We start from the raw sequence: 25,655 nt of genomic DNA, 5'->3' as shown, positions 1-25,655 counted from the left end.
GATAGGACAGAATACAGGATTATTGTTAGGACGTCTCGTCCCGAATATTATATATATATATATTATCTTTTATTTTAATTATATTAATATAATTTATAGTTATATTAATTATATCAATTACAATTTCAATACTTACAATTCTTATTTAAAAGTAAAGTTTTTTATATTAATAATTTTAATGACATTAAGTAAATATGGCGATATCTTCCTTTACAATATATTAATTATATTAATATAATTTATTCTTATATCTATTTATTTAATAGCTTTTATTTATAACATATTTCTTACTTTATTTTTAAAAAAATAATTAGCTTAGTACATTTTTACTAAATTAGAAGAATAATGATTTGATGTTGTGCTTAACTTACCTGTTGTTACTACTCTTATAGCCTAAAATCACTTGTATTTACTATTATAATGTGTAATTGTAATTAATATAATTTAATAATTAATTTTAAATTATTGTAATTTATGTACTTGTGTTGTTTTGGTTTTAAACATTTTGATTTTTAACTTAATAAATTATATGATTTAAAAGTTCAATGAACATTATTATCCAGTCTTTTTTCTATATTATTTGACTTATCGGGAGACTGGATGTTCCAATCTTATCCTAATCTCGTCCCAACTTCTAACAGGATGAGATGATTTTCAGGATGGGACGGGACACGGAATCAAAATTTAATCTCAATTTTTTTTTTCGAGACAGGACACGGGATGGAGGTGTCTCAATCCTGTTCCGTCCTATGAACACCCCCAATGTTAACAAAAAAATGACTGCAAAAATTTAGCGAGCATCCAACTTAAATCACAGAAATATTTATTTATATCTTACTAAAAGTTAGACGTTCCTACTTTGATTACGACTATTAATATTAATATAGCAACCAACTCAATAAAATGCTATACATGAATTAAACAATCCATAGTTTAATGGATAAAAAAAATAGTTCCACAGAAAAATGGTAAGAATTTTCGAGCGTTCCCAGTCAAAAATGGCATGTGGATAATTAATTGTAGACCCCAAGTTGGGAATTAATTTCATTTAAGAAAATTCCTCACATATTTTTTTTTTTTTAAAAATCACCTGGCCTGACATCTCTCCTAATAATTGAGTCATCAATATTTTATTTTGGACATCTCATTCTCAATATTCACTAACAAAGGCCAGGAAGATTAAGACCATTTCTTTTAGGTGGCCTCCGCTTTGTTTCCGGTTTATAGGAAAGCGAATTGATGACTAGATGCATAAATAGGATAATAAATACATGAGAGAAGACATATAGAATACTTACTCCACCCTAAATTATAATAAATATTTTTTTAAAAAATTTGATATACTAAAATATAAAACATTTAAGGAGATTAAAATTTTATTAAATAAATTTATTTTTAATATTATTTTTTCTTTCTATTTAATTTTCATTTCTCTCTCTCTTTAATATATTAAATAAAAAGTGTTTTTAAAAGTTTATATTTTTATTTTTAAAAAATTATTAAGTATATTTAATTAAATTTGTTAGTGCATGTGAGATTTTATTTAAAAATACATTATTATTTAGGACAAGGAGAGTTTACATATAAGACCTGGTTAAAACCCAATATTGACATATCTGAATGTGTGTGAAGGTGTGCACATCTTCCTTTTCTACACGTAAGGGATAGATTGAAAGCAAAATTTTTGAAAAAATATATATCGGACCCACTTTTTTTGAATCCATCTCCGGCCGGGAGCAACTTGCCTATAAAAATTCGTGTATGGGTCAAGTATGGCTTCTTTAGATTTATCTAAGATTGCCAATTTTAAAATGCGCTGACAAAGCTCAATAAAATGGAAATTTCTTCAAACCAACAACGGAAGAACCAAGAGTCAAACTGGAAGGTGTAGGCGTTGAATTTCTTTGAATGTGGACATGTCATTATACAAACCGCGGCATTTTCTTTTGCCTTTGAGAGAAAAAACAAGTAAAACTCAATTATTAGTTTATTACCACTTGCTCAATTTTCTTTTAGATGCGCCAATCAAGAAATGTTAGATATCAATTTGACTGCATTTTCCACATCAACTCAGGTTCACACACAAGCAACTTGTAAGAAAAAAGAAGTGGGTAACAATATAATTGATATGCCGGAGGGAAAAATCAGTCAAGATTGCAGGATGAGAAAAGTTCACCCAAAGGTTTGTCGTGAAGAAGTCCTTAGCCTAGCTTTATATCGATTGCATTTGCAACGTCCGAGGTATGGGAATATTGTGATTTTTGAATTTTTCGAATTCTCAACAGGAAAGCAAGTACATAATGCACCGCAGCATGACCTTTCAGTTTTCCAGACTCATTCTGCAATATGTCTGGAAGAACGAAGAAGGACAACATAATATTTCGGATAACGAAGATTCTGTTCAGACTGAAGATTAACAATCTGATGTTGCATTACAAATCATCCCAGACATTTAACTTCTCTGGTACGTCACGATTCATCAATAATCATTTCACAAAGAATGCATCTGTTGACTTTCTTACTGCTAAATGCTAGTGCCTTTATAAAATAAACAAAAATTCAGGGCCTCTCTGTGCCCTCAAATAATCAATTTTTCTAATCAGCAGCCCCTATAAATTTTACAGCGGGTGAGAAGAATTTGTGGTTATTACATGAAGCGCTAAGTGGCTTGACTTTTCACTACCAACAAATATATTAATGGATTCCGCAGCGTGACCAGCTATCTGCAAGTTGCAGGTATACTGTGGAAATCTACCTTGTTTTCTTTGCTAGTTTGGGATTCTTGCACATTCGTATGCTTTGGGGAGTGACCTCTACCAGTTCATCTTCTTGGATGTATTCGATGCAGTCATCCAGACTATAATCCATCGGTGTATCAAGAATCACTGCGCAAGAGAGTAAGATTAAAAATTGCACAATTCCTAGCTTACAACTAGAGTGGAGAACTTACAATGAGAGTTCTTTTTTTCTTTCTTTTTTTTTAAAAAAAAACTCGGGGCTCAAAAAAAGGCTCAAATCTGCCGTAAAGAATTCTATCGGCCCAAGACTTGTGAATAACTATAGTCTGAAAAGCCCTCCTAAGAAGCTATGTTTTTATGAGGGCAAAGCAGGTGAGTGCAGAAACCAAGATGTGGTATAACCCAAGTTACCAAGTACATGGACTTGAAGCCTAGCTACAGCTAGGATTGTTTGTCAGTTCAGGTTCGACTTGAAGGAACTCTAGAATAGTAGTAAGCAAAGTAGATAAAATAAAATAACCATTTTTTAAGAGATTTTGTCTCTTAGAGCATAAATAAGTAACTTTAGTAACTAGTAACTGCATCAGAACACTTCTTGTGCATTTGTGTATTTCGTATGGAAAGAAAATTGCAACTGCACTAGAGCTCTTCTCACCTGTTTGTTCCTTGTTGGAACGTATGTTTGTTGCGGCTTTTTTCTTGCAAACATTCAAGGCCAAATCCCCAGGTCGCTGATGAATGCCAACAATTTGACCTTTGTAAACATCCACTCCAGGACGGATAAACATCTGTCCCCTCTCCTGTGAACTAGCAAGCGCATAAGAAGTACTTGTTCCATCTTCAAAAGCAACCTGTAAATCAATAATGTACAATTAATTAATGTATGGACGAGGCACAGGCGTTCTGAAGAGCTACTATAAATAAAGCTGTTTTAATCTGCTCTCAGTGACCCAAAGGAGACGTCTGCAGCCCCAGGGATGAGGCTGAACAGTATGGGTATCATAATCAAAATTTGCAGTAGCAGGAAAGTAAGTTACCAGTGAGCCTTGATCCCGAGTACTGATGTCCCCTGCCCAAGGTCCATAGCTATCAAAGAGAGTGTTGAGAATTGCTGTTCCACGGGAAGCTGTTAAGATAGAATTCCGCAATCCCAAAAGGCCACGGGTTGGAATCCTATATTTCAGTAGGGTAGTTCCTTCCGATCTAGGGATAAAATAAAGAGATTATCAGAAAGATTGTTACATCAGTACGGGCGCAGATGAGGGGATAAGCAGTGATAACTATCTTTTGGTTTTCTGGGGGCCCAAGTATAGCAAGTTACTAACACTAACAAAGGCCCTATAATTGGGAAGAGGAAGCAATCAATCATTTGTACAGCTCAGACAGGAATCTATCGAGAAACTTTTGCATGGTTAATATTAATATTATAACTATAACTATTAGTGCATGAAAACATCTCTCAATTTTTTTTTTTTTTTTTTTTTACGAGCATGATCTGGTATCTAATACTACCAGCTAATCCTTCATGGGAGGGTAGAAAATTATGAATCCTTTATTAGCCATGGAAGTCATTCAACAACAAAATAAGCTTTTTCCAAGGCAGGTCTTGAAATATGTGGTGCTTCATCAACCTTGATAGCCAGCCACTTGACAGAAACTATTTTAGTTTGTTTTTACATGAGAATAGACTTTTGTTCCATGACTCAAGAACCCTCTTTCAGGGAAGACCCTCTTCTTTTTTAGTAGAAAATTGTCTCGTGTGCGGTTTTTGTCTCCCTTCTTTCTAAAAGGCCACATTGGATGACGCCTTTATCATTACTCATGCATATCTGAACGTATTACCAATCAATTAATCTCCAAGTCAGGCCTTAATCACAAACATCCTTTCAAAAAAAAAAAGCCCCTCAATCTCCCGTTATTATGTTACAATTCACATTCACATGGGGCATATGTTCAATATCCAAAGAAAAGCTTTGAAGAGTTAACTATATCATAATTAAAATAGAAGAGAACCATTTCTACATACCCAACTCCTTCCATATCGAACATTTGCCCTCGCCTCTTGCCCAGAAGTTCAACAACAGCCCCCATGTGTTCTTCTGGTACCTCCACAGTGGCAATCTGCAATCATTTAACATTATACATGAAATGACCAAAATAATAATGATTAACCCGTCCAGTAAGAAGGGATATTCTTACTCATGGATTTTGGAGCGTTGCAGAAGATACAAATGACAGTTTCAGTGCTTCGTAGCAAAGTAAAGGTTCATTACTCCAAGTCAGGAACTCAAGGGAGGAAATTATGAGTTCCAATATGTTTAAATGCTTCGATATTATATCATCTTAAATTGTTTGTATAATTAAGAATGTTGGTTCTCGAGGCAAAAATGTAGTCAAATCAAATAAAAGCCAGAGGGAAATAATAATTGGGAAGATGCAAACAAAAGGGCCGTAACATTGTCCAGGATCCTTCATATTCACTAGCGTAGTTTCAGAGGAATTTAATCTATTTATTTACACATTATTGTAGAAGAAATCAGTTTAAGGCTCTTTCAGTGATCCTGTAGTAAGACCAGAATAAAAAATCATGTGAAACAAGCATTTCAATACAAGTCGTATAAGGCTAAACAACACTACCAGTTATGCTTGAACATGCTCATTTGACTATACAAGTCTTTAAAACAAAAATATAAAGCATTGCTCGCAAAGTCACCTCATATGGTTCCAGCAATTGATCACCTGCTTTCTTGTTGATAACCTTGGGAGGACCTACCATGAATTCATATCCTTCTCTTCGCCTGCAAATGCCATATTATTATTATTATTTTTTTGGGGGGGGGGGTTGGGGAAGCAAATTCCATATTAGGAACAAAATAAATAAAAAGGAAAAAACAATCATCGTCAGAATTTTGTAATTCTGGACTTGCTAATTTTCGGATTAGCCTTATCATCATATTTTAGCATCAAAGAACTTATTTATTTCCCAATTAATTTCATTTTATATGACTGTAATCCAACCTTAAATAGGTTTTCTCTTATGTGTATATTTCTTCTTTTTTATTTTACTGTAGTTGTTGTCTGATCTGGTCAACTGCTATGGATTGTCAACAGTCCACCCCTTTTAGATCCTAAGATTTCAATGCCTTAATGGTGGCTTTATTTCAGTGTCTGACTGGCAGAGATATTGCCACCTGCTTCCCTATATAATTTCATATCATACTATGGCTATAGTAAGAAATTTTAAAAGTCATTATTTGCTGAAATTTCTTGATTCATACTTACATGTTTTCTATGAGTATGGTTATGTGCAAAGTACCACGGCCACTGACAATAAAGGTATCTGCTGTTTCACCATCTTCAACTCTCATAGCCAAATTTCGCTCTAGCTCACGATAGAGCCTATCCCTTAAGTTCCTACTAGTGACATACTTTCCCTGGAAAGTTTAGAGAAACTTTTGTTAGTATAGCCAAACCAACAGAAGAAACTAGCAATTAACTATTACCTAACTGTTAGAGCAGAAATTCCAATACTGTCAACCAGCTATGCTAGCTAAAACTAATCAGTTATGACAGTTATGGTGCCTCAGAGATGGCACCAAGACATTCTTATAGAACAGATGCAGATCAAGATTGTCCCATGCAACTTATGATGTTAACAGATATACCTCACGCCCAACAAAAGGTGAAGTGTTTATAGAAAAAGACATTTTCACAGTGGGTTCTTCCACCCTGATGGATGGCAGTGGCTTCCCTGATACTTTGTCAGCAATGGTTTCCCCAATCTAATTAAAGAATTAAAATAGTTAAAAAGGTCAACACATATATAATATGAATTCCATCCTAAATCATAAACCATCAGGGGGTACCTGAATATCAGCAATTCCACAAACAGCACATATATCACCAGCCTCCACGCGGTCTGCAGGGACTCTACTGAATTTGTCATACACAAAAAGCTCACTAATTCTCCCAAATCTACATGAATCTTCAGTTGTACAAACCTGGATAAAGGAAAGAAATCTTTGACTCCATTTCTAAAGAAAATAGATGATTGTGCAAATTTGAAACTAAGCCACAGTAATCTCAAATGTCTCCCATTAAAAAAAAAAAACACGCAAATATCTCCCCCATAAATTTCACTTATTATTTGTCAAATTTCAAGAATCAGTATTGTCATCAGGTAAAAGGTGAAGCACGTAACGGGGGAGATTAGAAATAGGAAAAGAGAGGAGAGAAAAAAGGGAATACTCTCACCCTGACATCCATGCCCCTTTCTAATACTCCGGCTTGCAATCGTCCAATCGCTATACGCCCTTTATGTTCATCGTACTCAATATTTGTAGCCTGGATAGGAGTGCAAAGGGCAAGAGTAGGGATTAGATCTTTAGCATAAACACATAATTTAACAAATAACTTTATTCTGTGTTATCGAGCATATACGCTTGTTACTGATCTTCACTTTTTATTCTCTTTTTGTTTCCCTTAAGGTGGTAAGATAATGGGAATAAAAGTTCGCTCAACATCCTCAAATATTAAAGAATAACTTTGGGGGTGGGGGGGAATGCTATTTGTTCATTAGATAGATTGAACTGGGAAGATTAACAAAAGGCAGAGAAAGCTAAAATAGATTATATGACTCCACATCTAATAGTTTTCATATCTGAACATGGCCAATCCATAAATAATCAGTTATTTAGCTTTTGATACTGACAAACCTGGCGTCAGTGCAGTTATATGGTTAAGAAAAGATCAGCAAAAGACAAGCCATTAGCAATTGATCCATTATTCAACAATTTGACATCATGGAGGTCAGCACAGGAAAAATAATTTAAAAAGATAAAATCAATTAAAAAACAGAAAAGTGATATATAATAAACTGATAATCACTAACAAGCATTTGCAGTGCACCATCTTTGTCAATATGTGGTCCAGGGATACATCTGATTATAGCTTCAAACAATGGGCCAAGATCTTCTGCCAAATTTTCAGGAGATAGTCCTGCTTGTCCCTTTATGCCACTAGCATATATTGTTTGGAAGTCACACTGCACGCATATAAAGGAAAAACTATCATATTATTTACAGAATCCGGAGACTACTTAGACTACTTTAACAATATAAACCACATAAGTTATTTGACAAATGACATGTGACATGTGACAAAATCCCAAACCTAGAATGGAGAGCGAGAGTTTTTAGTCAGATATTTCTTCCATCAGATCTTTTTAGGGAGATTAATAATTTTGTGGCTTCTTTGTGAGCTTCAACAAGTTGTTTTTTAGAGGGGTTTTCCATGAAATTTTACAAAGGGTTGTGATGCTCTTCTCAGACACTGCCCCCCCCCCTCCAAGCTTAGGGAGGACGCCTTGTCCTCAGTTTTTGTATCATTTCTCCCTTCTCATCAATAAATTATTTTCTAAGGGAAAAAAAGGACATTCCAACCCAATTTCTGCAGTATGGGAAAGTCAAACCATCATTATTTTAAATTAAATAATCAATTTACCTGTTCATCCGACGCATTTAGTTCAAGAAACAGCTCAAAAGTAGAATTGATGACAAAGTCCGGCCGAGCAGATGGTCTATCAATTTTATTGACAACAACCACAACTGCATGCCCAAACTCTAGGGCCTTCTTTAAAACAAATCTTGTTTGTGGCATTGGACCTTCAACAGAATCTACCTGCAGAAATAGAGAAGCAACTTGTATTTAAAAGTCAGATGGTACTACATATTACAAGAAGTCACATTTAAGGGAAAAATATCAAACACCTATAGAAAGCATAACACTGCTGTAAATAGAGTAAACCACTCTAAAAGTCTTCCACGTAACAAGGATAGATTAATGTAGTACGAGTGCTTAATCAGAATAAAAAGGAGAAGCATTAATTCATTCTTTCTATTTGTAAATTCAAACCAATGTTGACAGTATTGCTGCAAGTCAAAACAAAAGAGAACATGAAAACCATGCACATATGAAACCAGAGTTGTAGAAGCCTGAGGCCAATCCCAGGAGGGGGGAAAAAAAAAAAAGACAAGATACGGTATCTGGGATATTCTTGAATGGTTGAACTGTACAATTACCCACACTTCAAAAAAAAAAAAAAAAGGATAAGAAAAGCATGGTTTTCTTACAGGTGACTAACGTAGCAAGCAGCTAAGAATCAGTAAATTTCAATCAATGATCATGATCAACCAGAAAGAAATAGAACAATAGAGCTGTACCACTAAAAGGATTCCTTCCACCATATTTAGGATGCGCTCCACTTCACCTCCGAAGTCAGAGTGACCTGGAGTATCTATTATATTAATCTTGGTGTCTTTAAAGGTGACAGATGTATTTTTACTTAGTATTGTGATTCCTCTTTCACGCTCCAAATCATTTGAATCCATTATTCTTTCCTGTATAAATTGATTATCACGAAATACCTGCACCAGAGATCAACATAAGCAAATCACCAGTGACACCTCACTCCTTTCAAACGGATGAAGGAAAGTAAGATAGTGAGGATTTATTATTTGATTTTTCCATGGAAGCTCTAAACAGGTGAAGAAGCCTTGAGCACCCACCAAGTCATATTTCATTTAAATAATCAATGGTAATATAGGGAGAAAAATATAAAAAGTACTTCCAACTTCTATCTGCGTCGTCTCAATTTTAAGCACCAGGTCAGAGAAGAGCAAACCTAGACATTTGATTATTGTTTAGAAAAACTAATCATTTAATTAGGATCTTTGAATCCAATGTGAGAGATTATGTAATATATTAAAATTTTGGATAGGTAAGTTTCGTCACAGTCTCACAGAGATGTTGGAGCTTGGAGGCTACGTGTACAAGTTTCAAGAACCTAGGCTGTGCCTTCTCGCTAAAATAATATCTGGGCTGGTGCTTAAACTTGTACGGTTGAACCCGTATATATGGCAAGTGCTTTTGTAGTTTATGGAACTTTTTAATCCGTATGCTTCACCATAAAAGACGTTGGAGAAATGCATTTACTCATGCAAATATCTTCTGCGTTACCTTTGTTTGTTTCAGCATCGCATCAACTAAAGTTGTTTTTCCATGATCAACATGAGCTACGATTGCTATGTTTCTTATGTCTCTTCTTCTCTCCTGCTGTTTCTTCTTCTCTAAGGTGGAAATAAAGAACGTATTAAAAATCTCAAAATATATCTACAATTGTGGTGGAAATGTAGGCCAAAGGCAATATTTAACTTCGTATGAGACACAGAAAGAAACGAAATATCCAATATTTAACATGATGCACGAGTCTAACAATTCACAAATGTTATATATGGGTGAAGGATGACCCCTCCAATCCATTGTTATCATTTTCAAGATAAGATTCCTATGCCGCCTTCGAGAATTCGAGCTAATAGTCATTATTTCAGCAAGGCATCCATCACATCAAATTCAAGGCTTAAAACGATAAAGTAAGAGAGCGAATCAGAATCACCAGTCTTGGGTTCTGTAGCTTCAGAAACGGAGCATTTGATGGGCCGGCAATTAGAGTTCCTGGAAACAAATTGCGAAGGCAGTTTGACGGGCGATGAGGAAGAAAAGGGAAGGCCAAATGGTTGGCTAGCAAAGTGGGAAGCAGAAGAGGTTCTTCTCAGGCTAGACGGCCCGACCATAGAGAAGGAAAAGGAAACCCTGTGCGTATTGAGTGCCATTCCCAATGCGCTCTCACTCTCTCCAAGTTGCAGAAAAAGTCCCGAGAGGGAGGAGGAGGAAGAGGGGATTTGGGAATGAGGCTAATATTGGTGGGGATTGACAATTCTGAAGCCACTAATAAGACTACACATATTTCGCGGCACACGATGACGATGCTGTGAGGCTATATGGTTTTTCGCTTCCCTGCCTCAATGAATTCGACGGCCTCTTTCAGACCACGTCCTCGTACAGGGCTCACCAGAGAGGCCTTTGGATAACTTGATCGAAACTGTATTCTTTTTTTTTTTTTTTTTCTTTTGGTGAAAATCGAAAGCATATTCTTTATTCTTAATGAAGAACGATGTTTCCTTCAATCCTGTATACAAGTTAGTTTCAAGCCCTGATTATTCGAAATTTTATATTTTCATAATTTTTTACATATGATATTTTTAAAAATATTTTTTCTCAAAATACATGAATAATTTAACTACTACTCTCCATAATCAGATTATTTAAAGTGACTTATATTAATATTTGAATGCATTCAGTTCAGATGAACAAAACGTAATATAATATTTTTCTTCATTAGAAGGTTATTTATTTTTGGAAAACGTGTCACACTTGAACCGCAATAGTATATGAAAATACGAGAATCTAACAGGAAGTTGGTGTTAGATTTTAAAGAGCACTTTCGAGTTTTGGGATATCAATGAAATCGCATAAAAGATTCAAGAACATGGTATAAATCCTTAGGGCAATTTGGGTGTAAATCCTTACCAGAAAAGGGTATAAATTGATTAAACTCATATAAATAGAAACAAAGTTTTTTTAATAACAAAGTGGAAGCAATGATTTACTATTTACATATCCATATCAACTTTTATGGTGGACACGTTGGACTACAAGATTTCTAACTGGATGATCATGGCCTGCCTTCTCCGTACGTCCGTCTTTCAGACGTTAGTCCATCATTCGTCTTTAACTGACCTACTGGAAGAGCCCAATCAGAATGGTGTTAAATGACGAATCACGAATTGAAGCACATTTCACAAGTCCAATGGCTGAAGGGTTGTTCCAAGCGCTCACTCCCACCACCCGCCTTTCGAGTACTTCTTCTAGTCAATTACAAGTTCTGTCTCCGTTGAAACCAAAAACGCCCAATATTGGCTTCCTTTATCCTTGTTATAAGCACATACGGTCTCAAAGTATCAAGCTTGAAGTAGCCCAATGTCTCGAACTCTCTGCTGCTGCAATTTGTGAACCGTACTCTCCTCAGCAAGACTGGCCTCGGCTCATACAAAGCTCAATTGAGGCGAAAGATCTTATGCTGGCTCGTGCAATTCATGGTTCCTTAATAAAATTTAATTGTGAAGATGACCTTTTTGTGCATAACAACCTTATAAATGTTTACTCAAAATTCAATAAAATGGCCGATGCACAGCGGGTGTTTGATGGAATGCTTGTTAGGAACAAAGTTTCTTGGACTACTCTGATGAAGGGATATTTGAAGAATGGTGATTTCGAATCTTTTTTTCATATCGGGCGTGATATGTATAAGCTTGGAGAGAAGTTCAACGAGCACACTTGCTCAGTAGTCCTGCAGGCATGTAACTCTCCTGAAGATTGTATTCATGGGGAGCAAGTTCATGCTTTTATTATAAAAAATGGGTTTGAGGAGAACGTTGTTGTGGCGACTTCTTTGGTTTCTATGTACTCAAAAAGTGGCTGCTTGGAAAATGCAGAGAAGGTGTTCGATAACTTATCTGCTAAAGATGTCCAGTGCATAAATTATATGATTCTGGAATATGGCAAGGCAGGTTTTGGGAGCAAGGCATTTCTGGCCTTTGTGGATCTGCTAAACGATGGATTGAAGCCAAGCGATTATACATTTACAAATACGATCAGTGCCAGTGATTCAAGCATAGGACTCTATGAAGGGAAGCAACTACACGGGCTAGCTGTGAAGTATGGTTACATGGGTGAAACACCTCTTGGAAATGCTCTGATTACAATGTATGGGCAGCATGGGTTGGTCAGAGAAGCTGAAAAAATGTTTGTTGAGCTGAACGCGAGGTCTTTGATCTCCTGGTCCGCAATTCTTTCAGTTTTTGTTAAGAATCGCTATACTAAGAAAGCCGTTAAATTATTCTTAGATATGCTTGAGATTGGAGCGTATGTTGACTCTGTTGTCCTCTGTATTATACTGGATGGATGTTCAGAATGCAATAATTTGGAATCTGGGCTTCAAATCCATGGACTCACGGTAAAGCTTGGTCATGCCTCCGAAGTAAATATTGGGACCGCTTTAATTGATCTGTATGCTAAATGTGGGTGCTTTCAATATGCAAGAGTGGTTTTTGACAGACTCCCAAGTAAAACCGTTGCTTCATTTAATGCAATCTTAGTTGGATATTTAAATTCCAATTTTGAGAATGATGAAGATCCTATGGTCTTGTTACACAATTTGAGACTCAATGATGTGAGGCCGGATTGGGTAACTTTTTCACGGCTCCTTAGCTTGTATGCTGATCAAGCTTGCTTAGTTGCAGGGAAGAGTCTTCATGCTTACTCCATTAAGACGGGAATTGAAGCAGAGTCTGCTGTAGGTAATGCTGTGATTACCATGTATGCTAAATGTGGTAGCATTCAGGATGCTTATCAAATATTCAGTAATATGAGCCATGATCATGTGACATGGAACGCCATAATATCTGCATATTCCCTTCAAGGTGATGGAAACAAAGCGCTTCTTTTGTTTGAGCATATGAAGGAAGAAGGCTTTCCTCCAGATGAGATTACAATATTGTCTGTCCTTCAAGCATCCAGTTATTCAGGTTTATGGGGAAATGGGATATGCTTGTTCGATGAAATGGAATCCAAGTATGGAATTAAGCCTGTAATTGAGCACTTTGCTTGCATGGTAGATCTTTTTGGACGAGCAGGAAAACTAGCCAAGGCCATGGATATTATCAGAGAGAGCCCATTTGCAGACTCACCTTTGCTTTGGAGGACTTTAGTGAACGCCTGTAAACAGTGTGGTGATTTACATATTGGCATGTCAGCTTCAAAGAAATTGCTTGATTTGGCACCCAATGAAGCCTCCTCTTACATTCTTATTTCAAATATGTATGCTGAAGGCGGAATGTTGGAAGAGGCTGCAAAGGTTAGAACAGCCATGAATGACCTGAAGCTGACTAAGGAAACAGGTTCCAGCTGGATTGAGATGGACTCTGAGATTCACTATTTTATAGCGAGTGACAGAGAGCACCCAGAAAGCAGAGAAATTTATGCAATTCTGGATCTTTTAAGAGGTGAGATTGCTTGGAGCTGTAATCACAGTAATAATCTCCAACTGCTTTCAGATTGCTTATAACATAATAATATCACTAGAGTTGCTTTAGTGTGTGTGTGGATAATTCTCTAACTTAAAGTTCGGAAAAGCTTAAAAAATATTGTTTGTATTGGAAAAAATTTTCAACTGAAATTTGAGTCTGAATGATCTTTTTTTCCGAAGCTATCTCTTATGGCTTCTGCATCCAGCGTTAGCGTTGATCTGTTCAAAGCATTTAATGCTCTTTAAAAATCCTAGACAAGCAATTTCACCACTGCGTAATCTTTAAGAATCACCCTTCCACTCTTTGCTTTTTGACATTTTGATCAACATATCATCTTTTCATACATGCCTATAAAATTTGAAATAATCTTTATGCATTTATCCATACTTATAAATATAATATATTATTTTATCAAAAAATTATAATATATTATAAAATTTATAAAAATTTAGATCATGTGTTATATTGATTAACTAATTACATTACCCAATAATCCATAACCTGAATATGGGAAAATCAAGGCAGGTGTCACCTTGAGCAAGATTTATTGAATACAAAAAAAGGGGGGCATAAATGAGGCTTGCCATGACTAAATAATAATATTTCTAAATTGTTTGGCCGTGAATGACATTTTTAATTAAAAAATATGTTTTGCATTTTTATAATTTAGTCCCTTATGTCTTTTCTATGAGAAATTTTTTAACTGGATAAAGTGGATTAAGGCATGTAGCTGAAATTAGTTAAAAGTTTTTATTTTGTCAAAAATTGTTGCAACATTTCAAGAATATATACCCGTATATTGTAAAACCATGTAATAACAATTCACTCAATTTAGATATAAAACAAAAATTAAAATTATTTGTGCAATAATAACAATACAAAACTTTATCAAGAAAATTTAATTATTAATGAGTAATTCATACGAGCTAAAAATGAAAATATAGATGTCCATGAGTAAGATATTAATATTAGCAAAGTATCCTCGTCAAATTTATCTAGATCATTAAGGTAGATGTAACGTATTTGTTATATAATTAAAGATCCACTTGTAAATTATATCAATTAAAATTTTTAGTTTTCATAGTTGAATATCTAAGATTTTTACGTATTAGTTGTAATTTTAGTTTAATACTTTTTACTTATTAATAAGTCAAAAAATATATACAAAAAATTTTATGTTTATTTTTGTTTTTAAATATCTTAACTGACTTTTGAATCAAATTATTTAAATAAATTTTAATTTATCTAATTAATTTTAAAAAAAATATTCAAATGTAAATGACGTTACATTTATTGATTTTTTTTCTAATATTAATTTGTTAACTTTAAATCCTAACTTCACCTGTAAATTTTTCAATCCAAATACACACCTAATCTATTAACAGGATTACAACATCATTATTGTGATATGTCAAGACTATAGTTCTTCTTTTTTTTTTTAATACATAACCATGACAAGTCATATAAAAAAACTAAGATGTAAAGGTGATCATTAAAAATCATAATATCTGAAGGATGGGCAATCTGAATGCAATTCATCCCTAAGCCCTAGGTCTTAGAAAAATCAAGCAAGCATATTTAAAAAAAAATAAGGGGGAAAAAAGCTGTGGGGCCAATGCAAGATGAAGTGGGAAATAATTTTTTTTTTAGCAAACTGCCAATATACAGTATCAGCAGCCACAATCACATCAAATATTTGCTTGATAGAGACCTCCATTGCCCTATCTCTTCTAAAATCTCAAGTGACAAGTGCTGGAGATAAAATCGGTCCTGTTCACGAAAAAAGACATGCTCGGAACGCACAACACGAGAGATAACCAAGTCTTCACCTTATTTTAAGGAAAAGTGGCACCAGTGGATGCATGATTTCCACAATCTTCTTCGTCTTTTTTAATTGAACGAATTTACCATACCAGGGCAACACATTGTTTGAGCACATGTTTATGTTGACAATGTGTCCCATGTCCACGTCCGTCCTTTTCTAGATAAATGCTTCCCACTGGCGATTCACGCTTCAATTTCTTTCACGCACTGCAAAACCCAACACCTGCTGCTGTTTCTAACTCTCGTTAACGGTGCTTTCAATTTCAAACTACCAAAAGAATGCGCACATTCAGATAATGCCAGTTTATGGGTTGCTTTCTCTCATTAAGTTGTCAGAAGTCTTATCTCGTCATTGGTGAAGAACTTGCTTAATGGCTCACCAATTGCTTCAGGATTCGGACTCGGAATAACACGAGAATATTCTGCTCCATTTTCCTTATTTTATGATTATATTGACCGGCAAATTATTTTCCCAGGATAAAAAAAAAATGATTTCTTTCTCGTGAGATACAGAGGAAGGATTTGAAGAGTTCATGACTGATTTGGCAAGGCATAATCTCACAATTTATTACGTGTGAGCAATATCAACAAGTGGGTGCCAACTAAATAAAGATACAATACATTAATATACAAAGCCCAAAACGATTAACCTCACAAACGTAACCACCAGTGTAACCAATCATTCAAACGCGTTACACGTATCCAAATCATCATCTTTCTCTCCTTCCATTCTCTGTTTTAAGCTATAATGCAAGCCCTCTAGTAAAACCCTCTAATTAGGAGAGCAAAAGGGGCTCTCTGATCACACACATGTTTGATGGGAAATTTGGTTTGGAATGATATATATATAAGATCGATAATGAAGAGCTTAGAAGAAGGATCGTTTGGCAGGAGGTCTTCCAACAGCTCTCATGAGGTTGGCAATCTCGAGGACTCTTGATACTTTGGTTCCCCTTTTAGCCTCTGCCGATGCCCTCCTCTCCTCTGCTTTTCTGTGTGCTTTGGCTACCTCGTTTTGCATTTTCTCCAATGCTTTTGCTCTTTTCTCCTCCAGCTTCCTCTGCATGCCCAAATTTGTCATCATATTCATCTTTTTTTTTTTGGGACTAACCATCACATTCACCATTTAATGCAAGTTAATCAATACTGTTAATTAGAGTCAAGGAAAATAATGATTGTGGGTGGATGATGATTCGGCTTTAAACACCTTCTACGCAATTAAAACAGATATCCGTGAGGTCCTTACTTCATTTTCAACCAGTGTTGATTTAACATGGGTCAAAGCTAACTCTTGTCCTCAAACTATATTATCAGGATTACCCAGTGTCATAAACGCAATTTCGGTACATTCTTCTCTTAAACTCTCAAAACCAAATCATTTTTGCATGCCTATTAAGGTTAGTTTGAAGATTAAATGCCAACGTGGACCAAACTGCTTCTTTACATACTTGCAAAAGAAAGTCAGACAATTTGATCTACGTCAGCATTTAACAGTTAAACTTAACTTCAATTAACGGCATAGACAAGAATGATCTGGTTTTGAAAGTTTAAAGGAATAATATATTAATGTTGAGATAATGAACTGGGTTCCCTTGGGAGTACAGTTAAAGAGCAAAACTGAACTTTAACCTATTTAAGATTTTGAATCTATGATATAATATGATCAAGATCAAGGGTTGATAATTGGTAGTCAATTTTTGGAATATAATACCCCGTGAACATATTTCCAGGAAAAATAGTGTAACAATCATCAGAGTGCTATCTAACATAACTCGTGGACTTTTTTATCCTTTCGACTTGATCATGGATCATGAATTGATAAGATCAATGATCGATTTATCCACGACCGCTTTTTAATAACGAACCCAATATGGTCTGTTGTATATTCCTCCGAATAATCATGAACTCGAAGAAGCACCATCATCGCAAAATTCAAAGAATCTAATCATTATCATTAACAAACTACCATATTACCTCAAATTACTAAACTAGCGTGCTAAGAACCATGCGGATGTACGACACAGAAAAACAAAAATAGGAAGAATTTCAGTGTAGCCTATCAAGTAACTTCAATTATCTTATGTGATACGCTCTCGTTTTTTAAATACGGGTCAAGAGTGAACTGACAGTAAATCGTACCTCGACTTTCTTCATCCATGAAGTAGCTTTCTGGACCTGCTCGCTTTCCCATCCATTGATCACAGCGTCTTCTCTCTTGAACCTGTTATTGATCTTCGCGACCTTCGCATTCTGCCACGCCAATATCTTCGCCTCCACCTCCTCCTTCTTCACCCTCTGCACCGATACTTCACCCTGCCCACTCCCGCCGCCCGACGCAGCCGCCACTGCCGACGACGACGACGCACCGGCCACTCCTCCCCTCCTCGGAGACGGGACCGGGTCCAACGGATGATTATCAGGCACGATCGCCAGCGGATTCGTCTCCTCCATCAAATCCTCTTCTCCAATTCTCCCCAGATTGTTGCCTCCTTCATTGTCATGCACATCAATGGGGCTGTCATTGTTGGGATCAATACTAGACCCTGCGAGAACCAGAGCACTGAATTCCCTGCTCATGCTGGTGAAATTCTCGCTGGAAGCTCCTTCCGTGCTGGCCACGGACAGAGACGACGAGGGGCGGCCGTGTGTGTCCAAAGCTTCTCTGCGATGAGCACGATTGGCGGTGTGTGAAGTGTGAGATGGGGTTAAAGCGTGGATTTCTCTGATGTTCTCGTCATCATCTTGATCGTCCTGGGGTTGATGGGTGGTGGAAGGTGTTTGATGGTTTAACATAGCAAGGTTTTAGAGGCTATCAAGAACAGTAATAGAGGATCAGGGAGAACAGTGAATGAAGGAAAGTGGACGAGAGACGGCGGAGTCTAGGGGTTCTCCTTGCAGCATAGTGGCAAGCTGCAGAACCATATGTGCTTGTGAGAGTTCTTTTTCTTGGGATCATAGCCAACAGAGATATAAACCACACGCATTCAAGTGGAGATTTCAGGAAGCTCTTCACCATAAATTTAATCCCTTATGCTTTTCTGGTATGTTTAAAAGTATATAACCAGAAAGATACCATTATATGTACTACTTTTGTTAAAAATATAAAAAAAAAATTAATTAAATTTTATTTTTTAATAAAATAATTATTTACTTTTAAATTAACTTTAATTTTTTATATTTATTTTTATTAAATATTTTATAATAAATATAAAGTCACTTAAAAAAATAATAATTACACATTAAAAGAATAAAAATATTTTATATTTTTAAACATTTAATTTTTTAAAAAATATTTTATATTTTTCATAAAAAAAGTATCTTATTATTTTTATACATTTTCAATATATGTGTTTATATTCAGTTATTTTTTTCTAATTTTTGTCGTTGCCATTTGTGAATCTCTCGATGTGCTCCCAAACAGTTGAACACCCCATCCTCCTCGTGGGCTCTCAATGAAAATCTTGTTAACTTCGGTGCTGTTCTGATTTATTTGTAGAGACAACAATTTCTAGACGCGATGCCGAACGGTGAATTTTGCCCATGACATGATCATTAATGCATTGATATGAAATATAAAATTAATAGAAAGTCGTATTATTAATAAATTAAAAATTATAAATAATACAAATTGCTCGCGGGTCTAATTATTGAACACAACATAGTGTTTGTCAAGCGCAACATTCCTAGTTACCAAAAATTAATCAAAATTAAATAGTGATGCGCGTGCGCATGTGCATTCCCGTAACACGTTGTGTGTAAGATTGATGCTGTTTAGTTCAGCCTTCGGGCATAAATTCTAATTTTATTTATATTTGAAAATTTCTGACGCGATTGATGGTTTGATACAAGTAATTGTGACTCCCGTCACCTTACGACGATTAATACAGCTCCTTGAACTGATGGAAATGCATATACACCCACTCCCTTTAGTTCAAAAGCATTTAGCTTTCAAATCACCCGGAAAAAGTAATTTTATCATTTAATTTTGCATTCTTCTCTGTTTCTCATTTAAAAAGAGTTGTTCGTTAATTAAATTCCCATGCCATGTCTTCCTCATAAAATCCCCCTCCCCGGGGGGGCTTTTGTTCCGGCAGATTTTTCGTGGTCTTTTATTTTAATCTCCTCATCGTCGGAGCTATCTTAATATCTTATGGACGTCGCTTGAACATTAGGCAAGGCGATGTTTTATTGAGATGTTCGTTAAACTTACTGTACTCTGTTTCAGGGTCGACGTTCTAAAACTTTATAATAATTAAAACCTCTCTCTCTCTCTCTCTCTATGTATATATATTAAATCATGCGATGTAAATCTTCTTTGTTTGTGAAAGTAACAATCTGTTTCAGGCTTCTCTTTCTTTATAGACATAGGACTCTTGAAATATTTGGATGCATGGCTAGACTCATCTGTTCTATACATTTTCCCAAAGGGTGCATGTATATCTCATAACTCAAAAAAAGTAGATTTCTTTATCAACTTTATAAGTAATAATTATTATATATTGGATATATTATCAGTTTATCATCACATATAGCATGCATTTCAATGTGTTGTTAAAAAAAAAAAAAATCCAAAGATCGACTATGCAAATACACCATGTTGAGAGAGCTCTCATCGATCAGGTCTAACGACGCCGAGTAATTAATTAATCATTGGATATCAGGTAATCACATAAAAATACGAAAATGAGAATCCTGGTCATTAAACAAAACTCACAATAACAGCCAACCGTGCGCTTTGAATAATTACCCGGAACAAGAAGGACCTAATGGCAAAACTTTTCTTAGATCTTTCTCCCCACCAGTGTCGGCTTAGAAGAATGGTGAGGAACCCACAATATTAGGTCGCGTAGATGGACTACACGTGTCGTACGCTAACTGGCATATCCAAACAAATCTCCGCACCTGGCAAATCATCATTCGTAGGGCCCGCTGAAGGAAGCCACGTAGGTCCCACGCTCATGCTTGCACTGTTGACGTCACACCATTTCCTATCGCGCCGCGTGTGCGGTTCCTTTTTCGTTTGCTTGTTGGGCTTTCAACGAGCCCATTTCTCACGTTACTAGCTAAACAGTGACGCTCTTTCTGGCCATTAACAAAATTTTCAAGGGAGAATGACAATAAATTTCTAAAACGATAAATTACAGTTAGCTCTCTAATAAATTTTTTTATAAAATAAATTGTAAATTTTAATTTAAATAACTATAAATAAAAATGTGAATTGAAAACTAATTATTATATTTAAAATTTAAATATTGTATTTTTAATTAACATTTTTAAATTTATAACTATCTGAATTGATTCTTATAATTATTTTTTAAAAAATTATTAAAAACTTAATTATCATTAATTTAGCTGTCATTCTTTCGGCATTAAAAAACCTTAATTAGGAAACGAAGTGCAGTGTGATTGGCGAGACGCGTTGCATTTTTTATGATTGAGAAAGGACTGGAAATGATCTTCGCTTTTAGTTGGCCACTAGAAGAATGACACGTGGTAGTCCTCATAATGTTTTAGTTTTTGGTTCATGCTGGTATTAAAATAAGTGGCAGCTATCTTTTTGATGCAATTGGAGAGGGGATGGAAAAGATAAAGAAGAAAAGTGACGGTGTGATCCCACCACATAACAAACAAATTTAGGCGCAAGACTTCAAATAAACTTGGTGTCTTGAACGCGACCCTTTTTGATGGAGCACTGTTTGATTGGAGTTGGTCGTGGATTAAATTAAATGAATCACTCGATTAACTTGACCGGAACGCCTTTTTTCTCAAAATATTATTTGGTTATTTATTGAAATTAATAATTATGGAAATTCATAATATATAACATTGAAATTCATTATATATAATATATATATTATTTAAATATTCTATTCCATTTGAACATAAGTGTTGAGAAAAAGAATTTAAAAAAAAAATACAATTACACAAACGTGGGCGTGTCTGGGACCATGGGTGACATATTCAGATGAAGTTCCAAGTTTTAAAAATGTAGCTGATGAGTCATAGGCGTGCGAGGATTGGGTCGTAAATACAGTACAAAGAAGATAGAAATTATAAAAGGCATCTTCGAAAGCCAAATCAAACTTGTCTCTTAGTGAAGCATTACGCTGTACGCATCCCTGTGATCTTACTGCGTGGAGCCCCCGGTGTTTTTTAATTTTTATTTGTTGTCATTTTTTTAATAATTATATTTAAAGATTTTTCAAGAGAATATTAATGCAGAATTGTTTTTGTTAAAGAATTGTTTGTTATTAAAATAATAATAATAATTTGTTTTTTTTAATGGTGACTCATTCTTAATCTTTATCTATGTTGAGAGATTATTGAATGCGTTTTTTTCCCTTTTTATCAGCTTGTTCTTCATCCTTTTTATCACAGTTTACATATCTTGATAATTTAATGTTATCATTAATTATCTGTTGCTTAGTTACAATAAAATGTCATCTCACTATCCATGAGCGGTGCTATGTGTAATTCAAGGGGGGCAAATGCACCCCTTAAACTTGAAAAAAATTATTAGAATAGGTTATATATTTTACTATTTTGTATCTATTAGCTCAAATATTTTGCACCCTTTAACTCGACTTTAAAAATGTTTGAATTTTAAAAAAAGAAATTTAAATATGTTCAACTGAAACTTTAAAAAATATTGCACCCTTTGACTTAAAATTCTGGCACTGCCACTATCGCTGTATATATCTAGAAGAAAAATCCCATTCTATGCAAAGCTGAATGCAAGCTTTGCTTAATTTTGAGTCGGCTAAAGCTGTAGTTTGAGTATTATTGAACTGCAAACATGATTTCAGGCAACACAAATGTTGGATGACATTAAAGCTGACCAAAAGTGCATATATTAGGCCTTGATCTTGGGCTTAAACATGGTTTCAAAAAACATATTCAGCCTATTTGGATACATATATGAAGTAATGTTTGGATACACATGTAAAGTAAATTTTGGATCCAAAACTATGATCTTGGAATTTCTTGTTCAAACATATTCAATTTTCTTGAACTTTATTTCTTTTGAAATTCCATTTACAAGCTATTTTTTTTCTTCATTTCAAAATCAATTCTCACTGTTAGAGTATTTTTCATTCCCTCCATTTTCATAATTGATTGTGAAAAATTATCCAAACATCTTTGATTATTAAAATCAATTTTAAAAAACATTGTCCAAATGTCACAATGTTCTGTTAATAAGTTTTTGCCAAATAAAATCCAAACACATCCATGACTTGGTTTTAAAGCTCTCAGCTACGATTTTGAAAAAGTGGCGTGGGATTAATTAGATCAAGGGAGAATGGCAGTGAGGGTTTCTTGAAGAGGGGGAAAAACAGCTAGGTCTTGAACAATTAAAGGTATATTTATACGCAAATAAATCGATGAACATTTAGTTATGCATATATGAACTTTCAGTTACTCATGGCCTTCACTGTTTTTTTTTTTTTTTGGTGGACCCTCACTGCCATTCTCTCTCAAATCAATTCCTTGGTTACCACGTTTCGAGTAGCCAGCTTCATAAAAATTAGTCATATAATTTTACATTTCCTTCCAAGTGGTATAATAATCTTACACAATAGAAACCAATTTTAAATGGATATCTTGTGGAACATTAAAGACATAAATTCTTTATTTTTAATAATCAATCAATACATTCTTTTTATCCTATCACCCACCCCGAACAAACTTCTTCAGCCTCTGGAATATCAAAACTAAAATCTTTACACTAACGATAACGCCTTTTTTTTTTTTTTTGACCTCAGCGATAACGTATTGATACCTTATCTACTCAACAATAACATTATTTTTCAAGAGACTTTATAGAAAAAACTGATCTCATCACGCTTATCTTTTTCTTTAATTATAATATGGCTTAAAGGGGACAGAACAGAAAAGTGAAGTGGCATATTCTATACCGATGCGAATGCGAAACCAACCTTCAGGGAAGGCTTCAAGCCGGAAAAGCGTTGTTTAACATAAGGCCCGTTATATGACCCAGTCGGGTTTGGACTTTCTTTATTCCGGATGATTGCACCAATAAAGGCCTACCCTTTTCCGGCCTGAATTAAAGTCATGAATTTACCCAAAAAGAAAAAAGGTCGTGACTTTGAAATTATCTACGGCTCAGCAGTTTTCTGAACGTTGTTTCTGGGCAATGCAATTATCCAAGGAAAAATAAAAGATCAAGTACGATCTTATGGTTTTCTGAATGGCCTTCAGAACTTGAAATTGAGGAGCTTTCAGATCAGAGTTTTGTGTAGCTGTAGTATGACCTAAAACATATCAAACTAATTACAATAGAAGGAAAGTGATATGTGAGCGTTGTTGTGTGTGTGTGTGGGGTTTTTTTTTTTTTGTTTGGGGGGGGGGGGAATCACTGTTGAATGGCCAACAAGCTCCAACTTTCTAGGTGGCGCGAGAAATTCATTTACTGCTGGAGGCATAGTGCGGACAGCAAATTGCTTTTGTTGATGTTCTTCATACTTCTCCCCACCTGCTAGTGCAAGCAATGTCTTTAGGAAGCAATGTATTCCCAATCTATGAAGCACGCATATGACTCCTTAACAATTATTGACACTTGAAACAAATGAACGCACATTCCTAGAGACAAAGAAATATGCCCATGAGGAGATCGCTAGAAGTCAAAGGAAAAAAAAAAAAACATCACAAGTGAAAATACCATCCAATTTAAGTTAATTAGAAGTTGCAAATGGGTAAGATATCTGCCATATATAATGATTCAAATAAACCTCTCCTTAGTTGGTGCAGAATGCTTTAGTTCAAGGACAATTCCATTTCTTGGGAGCTGCTGTGGGAGAAGATAGTTTTTGTGGCTTCTGTTTGGTGCTCTTCCCATGGTTTATTTAATCGAGGCTAATCCCTGACAAATGCAGGTGGTACTGGTAGCTCTTTTGCATTCACTGTCTCTCTTGAATTTCATTGTTTTCTTGCTTATTTTTTTCTGTTTTAAGAGGATAGCTTAGTCCTCTCTTTCAGTAATCTCTATTCTCTATAGTAACAGTTACCCCCCCAACAACAAAAAAAAAAAAGGATAATGAACTCTCTGTTTTCCCCCCTTTTCAACCAGCGTTGGCTGTTCTCATTAACTTGAGTCCCAATGTGTGGCCTGTTGTAAATCTAAATAGAAGTAAACATGGAACCTACTGCATAAGACTCTAATTAGTGACTCCAGTCTTCTCAATTAAAATGACATTTATGAATAATATACAAACGATCCTACACAAGTAACTAAGCAGAGAAGGTCAAAAGACTTTAGATTCGCACACATCAATCTCCAGCATATTTCCTGCTGACTAGCACATCATATCAGCATTTAGTAACAAGAGAATCAAGGAAACAAGGAGATAGTGCCTTTCTCATTGGTAAACCCCTTTCCTTCGGAACTGCCGTTCAAATATTGTGGCACAGAACTCATTTTGACTTCCCCAGACAAATCTTTAGGAGCGAGTTTGAGAACAGGTTGTATATAGCTTGTTGCTGCATATATCTGATTTAGGACTCCTTGCAGGGTCCAATTTCTGTTGCATGCTTCAGTATAATTCTTCAGTATTCCTCAACTAGCTGCTCAACTATGGAAGCAAGAAACAATCATCAGCATAAAGAGACTACTTGCATGTAATGATGTAAGGCAAATAAAACTATCAAACTTGGTGACCATGACAGATGCAACAAGTCACTGGTCATATATAGAAATTTTTCATGTAGTACTTTAATTTCCCCGTGGCGAAATTTATTTTTCAGGATAATAATTGACACGTGACACGCCCTAAAAATTAACGTCCTTTCTTTTTTCCGGCAAAGAAGACAACTTGGACACTGTAGCTGTGAATCAGGGAGTTATAATTACAATTTAACTAATAATTGGCACCCACCAAGAAGTTTAAGTAGCCTGGCCTTGTTGCTTGATGAAGAGATCGACCTAATAATTATTGCCGAAAGTATCGCAATTAATGCACTTAGGATTAAACAAATGCAGAAACTGTGCGTCCATGTAGCCGTCATCATCATCTTCATTAATAGTCCCCTAAGAATCATGCATGCGTGTCCATGCTTAGAAAGAAATGAGGGTCCAACAAACTAAGTTAGT

The 25,655-nt window shown here is 35.2% G+C and overlaps 3 protein-coding genes across 4 annotated transcripts; 1 reads left to right on the top strand and 2 right to left on the bottom strand.

The window, feature by feature from the left end:
* Positions 1 to 2,379: 2,379 nt before the first annotated feature.
* LOC129317401 (putative elongation factor TypA-like SVR3, chloroplastic) lies at positions 2,380 to 10,631 on the bottom strand. Of its 2 annotated transcripts, XM_054961733.1 has the most exons (14): positions 10,192 to 10,630; positions 9,756 to 9,865; positions 8,960 to 9,163; positions 8,241 to 8,417; positions 7,630 to 7,782; positions 6,993 to 7,082; positions 6,605 to 6,739; positions 6,404 to 6,520; positions 6,021 to 6,172; positions 5,452 to 5,536; positions 4,765 to 4,859; positions 3,776 to 3,941; positions 3,394 to 3,589; positions 2,380 to 2,885 (listed from the first exon to the last, which is right to left on the bottom strand). In XM_054961733.1, the coding sequence occupies exons 1-14, from the start codon at positions 10,406 to 10,408 to the stop codon at positions 2,752 to 2,754; spliced, it is 2,031 nt and encodes a 676-aa protein (XP_054817708.1). In that variant the 5' UTR covers positions 10,409 to 10,630; the 3' UTR covers positions 2,380 to 2,751. The 2 variants fall into 2 exon arrangements, with proteins under 2 accessions (XP_054817708.1, XP_054817715.1); XM_054961740.1 differs by lacking the exon at positions 6,404 to 6,520 and having other exon boundaries at positions 10,192 to 10,631.
* Positions 10,632 to 11,253: 622 nt separating this feature from the next.
* Positions 11,254 to 13,818, top strand: LOC129290623 (pentatricopeptide repeat-containing protein At2g33680-like). Its single transcript, XM_054927454.1, has one exon. The coding sequence runs from the start codon at positions 11,398 to 11,400 to the stop codon at positions 13,759 to 13,761; it is 2,364 nt and encodes a 787-aa protein (XP_054783429.1). The 5' UTR covers positions 11,254 to 11,397; the 3' UTR covers positions 13,762 to 13,818.
* Positions 13,819 to 16,085: 2,267 nt separating this feature from the next.
* Positions 16,086 to 18,544, bottom strand: LOC129305072 (remorin 4.1-like). The gene is made up of 2 exons (XM_054944990.1): positions 17,687 to 18,544; positions 16,086 to 16,607 (listed from the first exon to the last, which is right to left on the bottom strand). Exons 1-2 carry the CDS (start codon positions 18,338 to 18,340, stop codon positions 16,416 to 16,418), a joined length of 846 nt encoding a protein of 281 aa, XP_054800965.1. The 5' UTR covers positions 18,341 to 18,544; the 3' UTR covers positions 16,086 to 16,415.
* Positions 18,545 to 25,655: the final 7,111 nt, after the last annotated feature.

The sequence above is a fragment of the Prosopis cineraria genome, unplaced genomic scaffold (assembly GCF_029017545.1).
Source record: "Prosopis cineraria cultivar Desert tree isolate PC_DT_omini unplaced genomic scaffold, ASM2901754v1 PC1, whole genome shotgun sequence".
Taxonomy (NCBI): Eukaryota; Viridiplantae; Streptophyta; class Magnoliopsida; order Fabales; family Fabaceae; genus Prosopis; species Prosopis cineraria.
Note: the sequence above shows the minus strand (reverse complement) of the source record. Positions and strands in the feature narration are given on the sequence as shown.

What these genes read in the sequence shown, in the direction of transcription:
- LOC129317401 (XM_054961733.1), bottom strand. Translation starts at nt 10,408, where the DNA reads ATGGCACTCAATACGCACAGGGTTTCCTTTTCCTTCTCTATGGTCGGG. An exon ending in AATTGCTGGAACCATATGAG is followed by an intron (nt 4,860 to 5,451) that starts GTGACTTTGCGA and finishes AAATGATTGCAG; the next exon opens with ATTGCCACTGTGGAGGTACC. An exon ending in CTCGGGATCAAGGCTCACTG is followed by an intron (nt 3,590 to 3,775) that starts GTAACTTACTTT and finishes ATTGATTTACAG; the next exon opens with GTTGCTTTTGAAGATGGAAC.
- LOC129305072 (XM_054944990.1), bottom strand. Translation starts at nt 18,340, where the DNA reads ATGTTAAACCATCAAACACCTTCCACCACCCATCAACCCCAGGACGAT. An exon ending in CATGGATGAAGAAAGTCGAG is followed by an intron (nt 16,608 to 17,686) that starts GTACGATTTACT and finishes TTGGGCATGCAG; the next exon opens with AGGAAGCTGGAGGAGAAAAG.
- LOC129290623 (XM_054927454.1), top strand. Translation starts at nt 11,398, where the DNA reads ATGGTGTTAAATGACGAATCACGAATTGAAGCACATTTCACAAGTCCA.